Source organism: Rhizophagus irregularis, chromosome 31 (genome assembly GCF_026210795.1).
Source record: "Rhizophagus irregularis chromosome 31, complete sequence".
Classification (NCBI taxonomy): Eukaryota; Fungi; Glomeromycota; class Glomeromycetes; order Glomerales; family Glomeraceae; genus Rhizophagus; species Rhizophagus irregularis.
In genome coordinates this window covers 728,222-744,418 of record NC_089459.1, presented here as the reverse complement: position 1 = coordinate 744,418, position 16,197 = coordinate 728,222, and the positions used below count along the sequence as shown (strand labels likewise).

The following is a 16,197-nucleotide window of genomic DNA, read 5'->3' as shown; positions in this document are numbered from 1 at the left end:
ATATATATATATATATAAGACATAAGACATTTCAAATTCTGTTCAATTCATCCATTCATCCTTTTTATTTTATAAATATGTCTGAAAATAATGAAAAAGAAAATAGTACAAAATCAACACCACTACCCCTATTACGTAATTTTAATAACAATAGTAATGATTTGCCGCCTACAACTATTTTACTTCATAAGCGAACGAATTCAACTTTAACTTTGCCTCCTGACAGTGATTTTGCAACTTCTTCTATTTTAAACATGCAAACAAATTCAGATTCACATTCTATCGAATTTCAACCACAAAATTTACTGGAAAATAGAAGAAAGAGTATCATGAGTAATTCTTCTGCAAAAATGTCGGTACACAGGTCAATTAAGGCAATGTATCTTTTACATAATTGCAGAGCAATAAAGGATTAATAACTTATAAGTCATTTCGAATTATTATTTCCAATATATTGATTTTTTATTTATTAACAGCACAAATAATAAGGATGATCGATTTGGAAGTCATCTATACGATGACGACAATGACGATGAAGGCTCACGTGACGATAACCTAAACGGTGAAGAAGGCGAAACCATAAGTGATGATGATGATATTAGTGTAAATTAATAATTTTATATTTTTTTTATAATACTAGGTCAAAATATTAACATTCGTATTGGTTTATTTAATAGAAATATAATAACAAAAATATCAATTATGAGGATTCATTAAGGTCACCTCTTCAGCGTAAATTTTATTACTTTTTTGAAGAGCCCAAGTCTAAATGGGCAAAAGCATACGAAGTATTATCGATTACATGTACAATTATCACTGTTGTAATCATTTGTGTTGTTTCTTGGCCGACCATTTACTTACGTGAAAAAGAAATTTATCAAACTTACTGGTATATAATGTTCATCATAAATTTTTTATTATCAATCATTTATTCATTTTCTTTAATTTGTGTAGGGTCCCCTTTGATGTTGTTGCTGTTATTATTTTTACTATTGAATACTTTGGAAGATTTTATGCTTCAGTAAATAAGTGGAGGTTCTTTTTTAGTATGTATACCTAATTATTATCTTTGATTTATTTTATAATGGTAACTAAGATTTATTAATTTTGTTTAGAACCTATGAGCTTGATTGACTTAATTTCGATCATACCTTTTTACGTTCAATTAATAAGTAAATCAGAGGTATATCAGATTATTAATGGTGAATTGAATGATTTATGATCACGTTACTTACTATTATAATTTTTAGTCCCATTTGAAATTTATTAGAGTGTTGCTCTTATTAAGGGTTCTAAGACTATTCAATGTTGCAAAATACACAGTTGGCTTTAATGTAAAGTATCTTCACTTTCATCATTATCTCCCATTTTCATCATCATTATTAATTTATTTTAAATTTAGATCACTGCAAGAGTATTTCAACGTTCTGCCTATCAAATTGTTATGATTTCTGTATATTTGATGGTGATATTATTAGCATCTTCAGCTATAATGTATTTTATAGAACGTGGTGATTTTCACAAAAATGATATGACTTGGTACCGTACTGGAAAGGATGGAAAGCTTGAAGCCAGTCCTTTCCAATCTATTGTTCATAGTTTTTGGTGGTCAATAGTTACTCTCACTACCACAGGTTATGGTGATGCTGTTCCAGTCACTGGTCCCGGAAAATTAGTCGCCGCATTAACAATGACATGTGGTATTCTGGTTATCGCACTTCCAACTTCTATTATCGGATCAAATTTTAATAACGAATGGGCTCTTCATCGTCGAATTCGCGCTCAAATGAGATTGCAAAAAACACGAGAATCACTTTCAGAGTTTACGACTAAGACTAGAAGAATAAGAATTCTTCAAAATCAAAATCAGACTATGCTTGAAGCATTGGCAGAGATTCAAGAAAGATTAGCAGATATTAATCCACCGAGGTATTACCGAAAATATAAGAAACTTGAGTTAAAACATTTGGATGCATTGGATAGAATTACAGAATTAGAGGGAAAATTAGAAAGATGGAAGAAAATAGCTCAAAATCTTGACACATTTCATAACCATAAATTTCATCGAAAAGGCTACAGTGATTCAGATGCCGGTGATGGCAGTAATATTTCTATTGGAGAAGAAGATAATAAAAAAATTGGACGGAAATGGAAGAATCTACCCTTTCGGCACTTTAACACGGCCTCAAACAGAGATGTTACCAGATTTGCAAGTGTGGAATCCGACAATAATAATCTATCCAAACATTCTTTACTTTCGCCTTTTAAGACTTTAACAAAACTAGGAAAAACGTTAACTTTACCTAAAAACAATAAAAACGATGGAAAACCGCAGTTTACAAAAGAATTAATAAGTTCTCCTATAGAGTTACGATATTCATTCACTCCGATTGTAGATCCGGAAAAACCAAAATTAGTTGGTCGCCCTAGGTCTTCAAGTGCATCTAATGTGAAATCACAAACCACGTTACCTAGTGAGGATAACACTGCTAAGAATATAGATAAAGACTTATCAGCTGAAAATATCGAAAATGAAAACAATTTTACTAAAACAACTCAGAACAATCAGGACATTACCATCGAAAAAAATGATTATAATTTAGTAAATAATTCATCTCGAAATAATCAAAATACCGAAACAGGAGAAATTGAAGTTATTGTCACATCGAATAATTCGAATAATGAAAATTTTTGATAAGATAATTAACTAATATTTCTATTTGAAAATTTAATGTCTTTTAAATTTTTGTATAATATAGATTTTTTTTTTCAACTTTTCTAAATTTAAATTTAAATTTAACTTTCCTTATAATTCACAAGAAAAAGAGGACATTTTTAATAAACATTTTCTCGTAATAATATTACTAAAAAAAAAAATTTGTTAATTTGTAGAATTGTCGTTTTTTTTTTGTTTTGAGAATTTCCATTAAAATATGTAACTATGATTACCTGGGATTAACTTAGAAATTCGAGACTTATAGTGATTTCATAAGCTAATTTTCATTCTTAAAGCGACAGGAAATAACCAAATTAAAATTTCGCTAATTTAAAGTGGAACTCACTGGTTTAAGTTTAGCCCTTCTTTTTTACTTTATTTTCCGGTTCATTAAATCAGAAAATATATTTCGAAACTACATCGGCGAAGTACTGTTTTACCTTTTTAGCTATTTTGGTATAATCCGTCTTAATACTTAAATACGCATAATTACGCCCCATGTATAGTCGACACGAACCATCAATAATTTCGATAACTTCGTATAATACGAATCGTAATTTCAAGAAGATAATAGAAATTTATCAATGAAAATATAAAGCAAATGGTATATATAACTTTGAGTTTAGGAAAAAAAAATTTAGATGATAATAGGAATGCACTTGCGGAGTTGCAAATTCGTAATTTAACGGTGGATCGTAGGATTATGCAAAAATCTTAAATCAAATGTTATTATGTTGATACAGTATTTCTTCGTTTGGTTCGCCGTAAACTTCGTTTAGATGTTATTATGTTTACAATAATATGACTGTATCATACAAAAATCAATATCTATTTTACTCTTTTTTGAAATATTTTTCGATTCTCGCTTTCTTACTATCCGGCGTCTTTTCTATGTTTATTCTATCAATCAATATACCTACGATTACTTCAATAACCCTTTTCACATTTCTGCGCAACTCTTGCTCATCTACTGAATCCTTTTTTAAAGATGTCTCGGAAAACACAATGTTGTATGGTCTTTTACTCGTGCATGATATTCTACCTGTACTATATAAAAGAAAATACCAATCTGTAGCTGTAGATACGATACCGTAAAGGTAATCGAAGCCTGAACCGGCGACATCAGCTTTACATTTTCTCTTGTTCGTCTGGTATAAGCTTTCGAGTTGCACAAGATTCTGCGCGAAACTTGTTGCTATTTTATGTTGTTTACCTTTCGTAATGCAAATAAGTTCCTCAGTCTCCCTGATCGTGTAATCGACACTGTCAGTGTTTTCTCTCTCAATGACTTTAAGGGAAGAGATTGTGACATTTTTACCGGTAATTCTTCTGACGATATAAATTGCTGCATGTAGAATTGTGACAATGTATTCACAACGATCTGTATCATTGCTATCAATAAGTAGAGTTCCCATAATACTCATTTTGCGTTTTATATCTTTTATACAATATTCTAACTCTTCATCGTTGTCATCGATACTATAAGGTTCTTTTTTTTCAGAATTCATAGTAAGTTATAGTGAATGTGAAATACTAATTCTCATTAAATCTTACCTGGACTAAACTGTGAAATATTTCCTATGCTACTTCCTTCAATTCCATACTTATTTAACACGTCTCTCAAGTTATAATAAGATGAGAATGATCTCTTTTTAAGTTCCTTAATCAGATCCGCAATTATTTTCGCTGGTCCTAATTTAAACCCACAACTTTGAAGTTCTTTTTTGGTTAATTCGAGAAAGATTTTTCCGTTGATCTCTTGTAAATGAAAAGTATCAAAGTATTTGTTATCAAGCTCTAAGTCTTGTTCTTGCAAAAAAGTGATTAGGGTCCCGGTATCCCATTTTTTAATTTCTTCAATGCTTGGCGTTTCTTTCGCTTTAAGTTTTCCCTTATCTTTTTTCGAAGTTTCAGGTTCATCATCATCATCACTTTCATCTTCCTCAATTTCCATTTGAACAGGATCCTCCGCAGTTTTCACTTGAATAGGTTCTTCCACTTGAATAACATTACGAGTTTTCAGAACTTCTGTGCGACCTATATTTTTTCCAAGTATTAGAAATGACTATGGATTACTATGAACTGAAACAATTATCAATATATCATACCAGATGGTTCATCAGATTCTCGCTTGATCAATTTTCTGAGTTGTGAAAATTTTTCTCTCACGTACATGCTTTTCAGTAGTATATGAGTAAAATTTTCGTTGGAGTGTGGGGTGTTTTTTTTCTAATTGAAAAAAAACTCCCTTGTATGACTATCGGCGCAGCAGACTCACTCTGATCTTGAGCTGGAAAGAAAAAAATTGTGGCACAGCATTGCAAAAGTTTTCTTGGATGACGAAATGATTTTAAAACAATGGATCGAATACAATGCTATAGCATCACCTTTTGATATCAAAAAAAAACGTGACTGAAGATTCATGATCAACTTTTTAATTTCCTTCGATAATTTGTTATTTATTTATTTATTTATTTATTTTAAATTAATTAATTAAAAAAAAATATATATAACATGGGAAAAATTGCCTAAAAATATAAATGTAATATACTAATCTCTTTATATAACTATTTACAGTATATATTATGATACATCATTAAAATGATCGACCAAATGATCGAACTTCGCATTATCCGCAGTTACACAAAAATTTTCTTTTGATCAAACTTTATATTGGAGATAGTTAGATAATAATAAAATATACTTTTTACTATAAATAAATAATTTTTATTTATTCAGAAACGTAAAAAAAAAAATTTTTTTTTGAAACAAGATTATAATAAAAGTAAATACAGTAATTATAATAAATAATTTATTTAAATTTAATATAGTAAAATAAAAGTAAATCTAATATCTGATATAATATCAAAGAAGGATAAAGTTCAATTTCTGCAGATTCGTGTAATTATGAGACAAACGTCCCGCAAAGATTATGTATTATCTTTTATCATGTGATAAAAGTAAAGATCTTTGCATAACTGTATCACATCTATCATACAGTATCTGAACGAATCCTTTTTCAATTTTTTCAATCAAATTATTATTTACGTTACATTATTAAAAAAATTTATTCATCAACTTTCAGGTGTTTAGGTATAAATTGGTATAAATCGAAATTCTATTTACATTAATCCGATTATAATATTCGATTAAAAAAAACGATTAATTCTGTTTAGAAGAGATTGTTTATAATCAGATGATATTTCGTAATGAAAGAAAAAAAAAGAAAGAAAAAATGAAGCGGCTTTACCCAATAAAGTCAATGTAAAAATACGAGGATAATCTATTTATAGTTTTAAGATTAACCTTTAAAGATAATCGATGAATAATTCTTGAGTATTTTCCCGTTGTTTGAGAGAAACTTTTTTGGTGACTGGTATAGTCTGGTAATGATTACTGCGCCAGGTCTATTTAGCACGTGATTTGTATGATTTTTTGTAATTACAGTAATAGATTACTAATATTAATATTTATGCTATTGTGCTTATTGTAATAAATTAATTACCAATTTAACGAGATACAATAAAAAATATAAATTTGATCCAATCAAATTACTTATTGTACGAACACAATATTAATCAATATAATCCTGAATCCTGAAATAAAGGAGTGACGTAAAAATGTTTAATCGTTTTTTTTTTTAGTCTCGTTTGTATATCTTGTATATCTTGTGTATTTCATTGTTCCCATTTACGTTAATTATAGGAAAATGTTTTTTTTATCGATTAAAAAAGATCTTATATTGCTAAAAATATAAATTTAAATATAAAATGAGATCATCCTTTTGTATTACACCCCTACAACTAAAAGTATAACTTAAATTCCTTTTTAAAATTAGGAACACGTGTCTAACTTATAAACAAATAAATACTGAATAAATAATAAAATTTTTCTTTCTCCTTATTCCTTAAATTTTCTCTTAAAAAAAGTTCGAAAATATACCATATACGATATGGCAACAAAAGTGTGGCTTGAAGCTACTCTTAAGAATGGTCATATTAAATTTATAGATTATGATTCATTTCAACAAATAACACCTTTACCAGCTCAACGTAGAGCATCATCATCGAGTAATTTATTTTGGGCTATTTGGGGTAAAGATAATAAAATCCCTGTCGCTTTGAAGACTTGGAAATCAGATTGTAATAATATAGATCATAATGCTATAGAAAGATTTGTTAATGAGGTATCTAATAAAAATTCATCTTTTTTTCAATATTTAAATTATAAAATTAACTCTTTCTCTCTCCTTTAGTTGACATTATTATCAAAAGTAAACTTTCATGCTAATGTAGTTAGATTTTTTGGAATGAGTCAACATTCTTCAAGTGATACATATTTTCTTGTGATGCAGTATGCTAACGGTGGTACGTTACGCCAACATTTACAGCGTAATTTTCACCAATTAACATGGCATGATAAAATCCGATTCATCAAAGAAATAGCAACAGGTTTACAATGTATACATAATGAAGGAATGTCGCATAAGAATCTGGTATGTTAATCTGAATTTATTTCAAGTTATTTTTAATTGATCATTGACTTTTGTTTGTCATTTATAGCATCCAAATAATGTGTTGGTTCATGATGGAAGAATGATGATAGCAGACTTGGGATTTTCAGATACATGGCATGATTTATCAAAACCATATCATGATGAAATGATACCATTTTTAGAACCATTGTTTTTACAAAATAATTCTTATCAAAGAGATAAAAGATCGGACATTTATAGTTTAGGAGTAGTAATGTGTGAAGTATCAAGCGGAAGACCTCCTTTTGAATCTACAGCATCAAATTTTCATTTATTATTGAGAATTATAATGAATGGAGAAAGAGAATCATCTATAGTACCAGGAGCTCCATTACAATATGTACAACTTTATCGACATTGTTGGGATGGTGACCCAATTTCTCGTCCTAACATACAAGATGTTTTACATAAGTTAGATAAAACGAGGTTATATTCTTCTTTTGTTAAACCTGGAGAAGTTCGTTTTAAACTAGATCCTCTTCCTTCAAAAAACAAGGATGAAAATTTATATTTATCAAATAATAATAGTAAAACATTAATTAAAAGGTATTCTCACCCTAATATATCACCATCATCATCACCTACAATGTCTCCAAGAATGGTTCCCCCTATTATGCTAGACTCCGCAGGTGAATAGATCTTTTTTTTTAAAAAATATATATATATATATTTATTTATTTATTAAACTAACTATAAATATGGTTTTTTTAAAAGATACTGCAAATGATACGGGGGATTATGTTGTAATTGATAAAGAGGAGTTAGCAGAATATATAAAACTACAATCAAACCATGTTAGTATTTCTCGAATTTTATATTCCAATCATACTTTTCTTAACGAAATTTTTCTATATCTTTTTCTGAAAAAAAAAGCGTTTGTCGGATGGTGACTTGCCAAAAAGGAGACGTGAAAAAGGAAGAAGTTTGAGTTTTGATAAATTTAAAAGTTCTCGCATAAGTCGAACATCATATGGAGAAGGTAGTTCGGATATGCAACAAGAAAATACTGATTGTGATGAAATAGCATTTGAAAATCTTTCAATAAGTGACATTCAACAACCCCAAGTAACATTAATAGCAAGATATGCTCCAAAAAAGAAAATAATATCGGCTTTTGAAACGTTAAAGAAAAAAGGAGAAAATCTAAAAAGTAGAGATATAAGAATGAAAACAGCAATACATAGATTAATTTGGAATAACGATTTATTTGAGATGGACATTGGACTTTCATCAACAAAACATCCAAGACATAATCATTTTAGGATGGCATTAAAATGGTTATGTTCAAATGATGTTGATATTAATTCAAAAGATGAATTTGGATGGACTCCTTTACATGAAGCAATATGGAAAAGAAGAGAACCTGGAATTATATCAGCATTATTAGATTATAATGCAAATCCAAATATAACAGACAATTATGGCTCGACTTCACTTCATCAATGTTTAAATCTCTTGAGAACGACAACAATAGATTCAGAAAAATTACACTTATATGGTTGTATAAAATTACTTTTATCTCATGGTGCTAATCCAAATATATCTCTGCCGGATTTTACTTTAACATTATCTGGAGCTCCTTTTCCAAATTCTTTATTTGCTGCTGTTTATTTGGATTTACCTTTAGATATTATTGAATTAATGGTAAAAAAAGGTGGTGACGTTAATTCAACTTCTTTTCGCGGATTATATTTATTGGATTTTGCCGCAAAAGTTAATAACATTCGTGCTCTTAAATATTTAACTGATAACAAGAATTATTTTGGAAAAAAAAATATTTTTAATACTATAAGGTATTCTGCTAGATCTTATAATATTAAACATGAAAAGTCTTTTGGTAAACGTAGATTTAACATTACTACTTAGTATATATTCAAATGACATTTGTACATTTTATTTTATTATATAGTTGTAAAGAATTTTTATTTATTTTTTGTTTTATATGTTTATATGTAGATTTTTTTATGGTGATTAGATACTTTTAATTCATATGTAAATTTTTTTTTTTTAATTATATTACCTGCATGTACATTCAAATTTGGCACAAGAAGTTTTGGATAATCATCTGATCAATTATCTGGCATGTTACAAAATAACTACTTTATTGTATATCTAGTACAATTGTTCATTCTTAATTGTGATTAGGTAAGCGATTTACGATTGAGATGGCGAAACCTAATTTTATAAAGATGAATATAAAAATGTTAAAAAAGTATTAAAACTGTATATTCCTTTATTAATATAATTAAATTTAATTTGCTAAAAATTATTTAGGTTATTTGACTGAAAATTATATTTCATTTAATTGAATTTTAACGAGCTGATGTCCCGCCAAGGATTCTACCTGCCATCCGAAATGGACTATTTTAACAAGGTATATTTGAAGATATGATTAGGTATGTCAAAACCTTTTTTACAAAACGTTATTTAATTAATAGGGAAATTGTTAATTTACAAATTAAATTTTTGTATTTTAAACTTTATATAGTAAATATTAAGAAAGCAACTAAATACATTAAATGGCGTTTTCTTTAATAATTATTAATTATATTTTATATTTAGAACTTGATAATATTTTTTTTATAATAATTTCAATAATTAAAATCTAATATATAATAGTTTAAAATTTTTAGACAAATTTCAAGTAAATCATTTTAACCAAGTTTAAATTTTATATAGAATTTTTGAAAGTATTTTACCAAATTTTTTACTTTTTAAATTTAAATTTTTAACTTTTATAAATTTAAAATACATTTTAAAAAAACCTTAGTATTTCTTAAATGATAACAAAATTTGCTTGCAATAATAAAATTGTTTAATTTCATATACAGAACCTTGAAGTAAAGTTTCCAAACCATAAACCAATAAAATAGACTTATGCCATATGAGTCGTCAGTCTGAGTGTGTATGTTGCTGTACTCCGCCTACTTCGGTCACTGGCCTTGCAGTACTTACATCCCCCCTCGTGGGAGTCATCCCCCTATATCTGCCACAATCTGGGACAATATCTGGAACATAAATATATAACCAAAAAACCAGAAAACAAAGGAAAAGAAAGCAAAAATGGATGTAATAAGAGGGGTATCCTGGATGTGTCAGATGTGGCAGATATTTTAGAAAAATAGGAGAGGATACCAGGATCCCGCTTACTTCTAATAGAGGTCTCCTCACAAAATTTCAAATTTACTAGTAATTTTACCAACCCTTATATATAGTATGACCTTTTAAAATTATATTGAATTTTACCTTAAATTTTTAAAGATCTAAATTTTCTTTAATTATTAAATAAAGTATTTTACAATAGTTTAAAATTTTTTTAAACATTCATTAAATTCTTATTAATATAAAATTTTATTATTTTTATTACTATAAATAAATTTTAATATAAAAAATACAAAATATAAATTTGCAAATTATTAAAAATCCAGTAATCAGATTTTGATAAATTTTATACCATTAGAATCATCTCATTAAGACAATTCTAATGGTAGTAAAATCATCTTTCTAGGTTTAATATTGACTGAGATAAGTTTTAATAAATTTTATTAATTAATTAAAAAATTATTAAAAAATTTTCTATGCTAAAATGAAGTAAAATTAGTTATTTAATATAAAAATAATACTGAGAAATTACAAAATTTTTAAAAAAATTTATGGACTTATAATTTTCTCTTCCCTTACCCTACCACCACCCTTTTGTTCTAAAGTTCTTTATATAAATTTTTGTCATTACGCTATCACGTCTAAAAAAATTTCTATTTTATCTAAATTTGTTTATATTTTAATAGGACCCCGCTTACTTATAATAAAGGTCACTGTAGAAAATTGGCTCTTTACTAATAGTTTTTACCTTACTTTTTTCTTAAATTCTATTGGTTAATTAGCTAAAAAAGAAAAAAATCATAACAATGTAACATAAAATTTCCTTTTATAGTAGGATCTGCAAAGAATTTTATATATGATTTTTACCTTAGGCCTGGGGGTGACCTATCTTATAAGTAAGCGGGGTCCTATTTTAATATTTAATTTGAGATCCGACTATAAATCAGTGAAAATTACTATCTAAAAATGGGGTGAAATTTTGTAGATCAATTAACAAAATTCATTTAATCAGCATTTTTGTGGATAAGATATCACTGCATTTAGTGTGAATCAATATAATTCATAGTATGACTATCATCTAATAAATAAAAAATGTATAAAGTTATTTGTTTGTAACCCAAGATATCATATGTTGTGACAATAGCAATCCTTGAATTGTAAAATGTCGAATGGCAAGACTGGTTAAAAGGCAAAAACGTGATTCTTTCTAAATTATCATTATAGTTTAAATATTTAATTCATGCCAGAATATTTAGTAAAAAAAAATAACACGGAAGGTATCAAATTTAGTCGCGTGCTATAAAATGTAACTTTGTGATGTTGCACAGAATACAATAACTAATTACTGTACATTCTTGAATATTAGAATGTAGTGTCGCTGTGTCGGAATTAAAATTGCGTAATAGTTTAATTGTTTGTGATTATGTAATATGATTATTTATGATGTAATTATTCTTTGTACTAACTTGCCGCATGGGAAACATTCATATTATCAACATATCAAAATTGAACATACGCTGCTATGCATCGATATATATATATTTTTAGGAAATATATTATTATTACTTGAAATATCAATTGTTTTTATTTGATTATCGAGAAGATATACAAATATAATAAATTTTAAATAAGTTATGTTAAACATATAATATAGTCACATCGTTTGAAGAGGATTTTAATCTTCATGATAGCAAACATAGTCCCCCCTTTTTTATTAAAAGTCATTATAGAACATTGATCTATAGGATTGAGAAGTTGAGCCAGCATTAAACAAAGCATGTATTTCTCTCAATTATTATGTTTTGTATGTTTGGTTACTTTACCCATTCTTCTGTTGTTTCTCCAAAATTCATCCATTTACGAAATAAAAGCACGATGTGGCATATGCACTATCGTATTATGCACGACTTTGTCATATAAAACAGCAAATCAAACTTCTAAAATGACTTATCATACTTGTAACATTAAGGGGATATAAAGGAGATAATGCATAAAAAATTTTAGAAAAATATTCAACACATAATATGTAAACAATGCAAAATTTTAAATTTAACGATAAACTACTCACAAACTTCATTTATTATGAATATCCTTCGGGCATATCCTAAAGATTGGTATAAATATATCAATACTTATATAATAATAATATTTTCATGCGTTACATCAGCCATATTCCTTCCTATACAAGCACAAATTAATATTTTTTGGTTAGAATAATATTTTAAATTCAATTTTGTTCGTTGCATAATTTGAAACTAAATATTTTTTGCCTACATTCATTGTCACGATACATCTAATGATAATATAATAAACCTTACAAGGAAAAACAAATGAATGAAATTCAAAATAATTATCATGTATTATAATAATATATTCAATATCTGATATGATATTTTCAATAAATCTTTTTGTTAATTGGTATTCTGACGCTATGTAAAAGTGAAAATTGTAAAATTTTCTTCTGTTTAAGACACAATATTTATTGTTATTTATTTATAGATTATTCCGGAAGCAAGAGTTTTTCTCAATTATCTTATTAAAAAAAAGGGACAAATAATAACTAAATAATAATATTGTTTCGAGAATTTAATAAAGTTAGTCGACAGAGATAATTTATAACAAATTTAACAAAAATTAGAAATTTATTTTATATAAAATTAAAAATATTTATTTTATTTATTGGTAATAAAATCGAAAAAAATATTATATTCAAATATTAACTAATGTGATTAATTTAATCGCTGATTAATTGATGTGAATACGAAATGCATTACATAATTAGTAAATAATTAACCAAAAATAGTGGACCGGTATCCTAAAAAGGAAACCGGTTTACCGGTCAAGGACAAAGTTTTATGTAAACGATTCGATATGTTACGTTACGTAAACTGAACTATTGGCAAAAAATTGATCATGCATAAATTTTTCGGTGATTAAACTAGATGGATCATCTTACCACCTCGGCTATATGTATATGGTAACACAAGTGACATATTATGCAGGTGACAAATAGAGATCAGATCACAAGTTGCTATAAACAACGCGAACGCGGCGGTCACGTGTCTGTGACGGTTAGGCATCACACCTTTCCGAGGTGGTGTGGTAAGATCATTCAAACTCTTTAGACGCGTACATAATTCCATAAATAGTGTGTATAAACGTGTCTTTTAAAGAACCTGTGTTAAAAGATGTTAATGGAAAAAGTCCTTAATAAACTTGCAAATACGGAATATTGGAGACAGTCGTATACACAATGGGACGTGATTTCGTACTTGAAGAAATATTCAAACGATACAAAAGAGGAACGGAGGGCATACAGCGCCCTGGGGACTGAATTAAGAGTTTTGTTCAAAAATCTTAAACCAAAATCTAAGGAGGGACAAAAAGTCCGAATATTAAAACGGCAACTTAAAGAACTAAAGGATAGTGTTCTTATGGTTATGAAGAGACATTAACGAGCATAGTAAGTGTAATACGTCCTGTACCCTACGTGCTACGGGAAAGAGCGTCCAGTCATTAATTAGTGCCGTGGCGGTTATGTCTTACTATGAGATTCTTTGATTAAGGACCACTGATTCTGAAGGAGGAATCGGCTATGTACCTTATAGTGCTCCTAATTTCGAGCCACAATGAAACTTCTTAATGTTGGCTCGATTTTCGGAACATTAGTACCCTCCTTATGTTAAGGATCTTTACTTACACTACTTATTACCAACTGTTTTGTCATTCTTTGAGGAACATTTTAATATTAGCCTATATAATATTTCGCTAAAGTTGACTTTCTGACAACCAAAACTCTATCTCTTTAATGACCCTACTAAAGTTTGGATGGCCATGTAGCACCTGGGTTTGGTATAGAGAGTCAGAGTAGGAGCCTCTATTAAAGACGGTTGGGAGTTTTGTTTGAAATATTATTTCTTTTGACTTTTGGACGTTGGATATATTTTTTGGAAATTCGAGTCTCGGGGGAATTTTTTGAAAAAATGGGCACAGTATAAACACAACACATGTGCCTAGAGCCTAGAGAATTTAATGATAGAGAGGTATTTGAGAGTGGTACAAAATGCGGCTAAACTAAAGCAGATTACGGGAAATCTTTTAACTGATAACTGAATGCGAAACAAGGTGGTCATCACAGAATAACCGAGCTCGTTGCCATATTAAGTTGCTTAGGCGGAGTCCATGGTCTTAAAATTCCAATGGGTGGACGAGGTGACAAACCATGTTGTAGCGGCTCAAAAAAGGTTGTTAGGGAGGGTGAGAGATGTTTTGGTATTTAGGTCGCCACACTCATTTACGCAATCACGTGTTTAAGAAAGAAGATCGGACCAAAGTGGACGTTTAAATTAGGCAGATAGCTGGGCTCTTTGCTGAAGTCTCATAAGAGATGGAAAAAATGGCATGCAGGGTGTTGAAATTTTGCCACGAGAATTTGTTTTAAGAAGAGGGCAGGATGATGATCGGGACGAATAAAGGAATTCATTTTCCTTTATACGTTCCCAGGATAGCCCATTTGGAAAATAAATAGTATACTAATATTTCACTTTTGTAAATTTTTAGACTAGTTTTCATGTATGTGGCATTTCTGCCTTGTCGTAGTTAGTTTAATTTTATAAAAATCGTATCTAGTATACCACGACGTTGAATTGTAGTAGACATAGCCATTACCATTTATTTAATTTTGGAGGGGTTAGAAAGCTGTTAGCATAAAGGTGATAGCTACAGTTGTTACAATAACCGAACTAAAGGATTTAACGAGGGTCAGTAACGGTATTCGTGGAGGGAGAAGAATAGCATCGGGAAGGTGTGGCAGGATATTCATTTCTGATGTAATGGAATGTTAGTTGTGTATTGATTTGTTTAAGTTAAATCAATAAATTGCAGCAATGCATCTTGTGTCGCGTTCTTGATTTAAAAAAAACGTAAATAATTATGATGTTAAAATTATAGCTACCAGTGAGAATTTTAAGATTTACAATTATAATCTTTATTTCAACAAATAGTAATTGTATAATAAATAAATTTACTATAAAAAAAGAAAAAACTTAATGAAAGCAGAACATGATTACAAAAGTTTCTATTCATAATATTCTGTGTTAACATTGTTACTAACTTTAATATGCATTCCTTTTTTTTTTAAAGAAAAGAAAATAAAATAAAATAGAATAAAAAATAAAAATGATAAAAATCTTCAATTGCATCTTGTTTCCTTGGATTTATTGGATTTATTGGATTTACTTCTGAAATTTTATCTTGATACTGAATTGATCAAAACAATTATTAAAGGCAATAATAGAAAACTTTTAATTGTACCTTTAAATTTCATTTATATCAAACTCATATTCTTTTGTAATATATTCTAAAGAAAAAGAATCAAGTAATTAATAAAATTTCTTTACGTACTGATTAAAACAAATAACTTAATACCTTTATTGTTGATTGATTCTTCAATAAGTTTATTATCTAAGATGATAATAATTATTGAATGTTAAAATGTTGTAAATATTGTCCAAATTTATATAAAAAATAATGTTTACATACTTGATTTCGTATTAAACGTTATAATTGAAGGTGAACCAGTTAAAGAACTTAATGATCTGCTTGTATAAATTGCTTTTGGATGAGGTTTTTCATTAAAATCTGGTCCAAGCATTTTTGATTTTATTAATTCTAATCTTAATTCTTCAGCTTGATTAAAATATTCGGCATCCATTCCCATATTTGACCAAGAATTAAAAATTTCACAAACATCCGTTGCTAAAGGTCTCTTTTTAGGATTAGGATTCCAACATCTTTTCATTAAATTAGCAAAATCTTCGGGAGTGTCATCAGTAATATTAGGCCG

The 16,197-nt window shown here is 28.3% G+C and overlaps 4 protein-coding genes across 4 annotated transcripts; 2 read left to right on the top strand and 2 right to left on the bottom strand.

The window, feature by feature from the left end:
• Window positions 1–77: 77 nt before the first annotated feature.
• Window positions 78–2,890, top strand: OCT59_022263 (uncharacterized protein; the record flags this gene model as incomplete). The annotated part of the gene is made up of 7 exons (XM_066144703.1): window positions 78–364; window positions 477–603; window positions 678–889; window positions 955–1,046; window positions 1,116–1,183; window positions 1,251–1,334; window positions 1,403–2,890. The coding sequence occupies 7 exons, from the start codon at window positions 78–80 to the stop codon at window positions 2,693–2,695; spliced, it is 2,163 nt and encodes a 720-aa protein (XP_066006139.1). The 3' UTR covers window positions 2,696–2,890.
• Window positions 2,891–3,476: 586 nt separating this feature from the next.
• OCT59_022262 (uncharacterized protein) lies at window positions 3,477–4,967 on the bottom strand. Its single transcript, XM_066144702.1, has 3 exons — window positions 4,825–4,967; window positions 4,271–4,753; window positions 3,477–4,205 (listed from the first exon to the last, which is right to left on the bottom strand). Exons 1-3 carry the CDS (start codon window positions 4,889–4,891, stop codon window positions 3,550–3,552), a joined length of 1,206 nt encoding a protein of 401 aa, XP_066006138.1. The 5' UTR covers window positions 4,892–4,967; the 3' UTR covers window positions 3,477–3,549.
• A 1,701-nt stretch (window positions 4,968–6,668) lies between these two features.
• Window positions 6,669–9,284, top strand: OCT59_022261 (uncharacterized protein; the record flags this gene model as incomplete). The annotated part of the gene is made up of 5 exons (XM_025309469.2): window positions 6,669–6,902; window positions 6,972–7,211; window positions 7,279–7,879; window positions 7,965–8,044; window positions 8,124–9,284. 5 exons carry the CDS (start codon window positions 6,669–6,671, stop codon window positions 9,114–9,116), a joined length of 2,148 nt encoding a protein of 715 aa, XP_025172763.2. The 3' UTR covers window positions 9,117–9,284.
• A 6,383-nt stretch (window positions 9,285–15,667) lies between these two features.
• On the bottom strand, window positions 15,668–16,071 carry OCT59_022260 (uncharacterized protein; the record flags this gene model as incomplete). Its single annotated transcript, XM_066144701.1, has 3 exons — window positions 15,668–15,711; window positions 15,780–15,815; window positions 15,894–16,071. 3 exons carry the CDS (start codon window positions 16,069–16,071, stop codon window positions 15,668–15,670), a joined length of 258 nt encoding a protein of 85 aa, XP_066006137.1.
• Between the last annotated feature and the right edge of the window lie 126 nt (window positions 16,072–16,197).

Coding starts and splice junctions, on each gene's coding strand:
- OCT59_022262 (XM_066144702.1), bottom strand. CDS start 4,891: ATGTACGTGAGAGAAAAATTTTCACAACTCAGAAAATTGATCAAGCGA. Junction 4,754..4,824: donor AGAATCTGATGAACCATCTG/GTATGATATATT, acceptor GAAAAAATATAG/GTCGCACAGAAGTTCTGAAA. Junction 4,206..4,270: donor TATTTCACAGTTTAGTCCAG/GTAAGATTTAAT, acceptor CTGAAAAAAAAG/AACCTTATAGTATCGATGAC.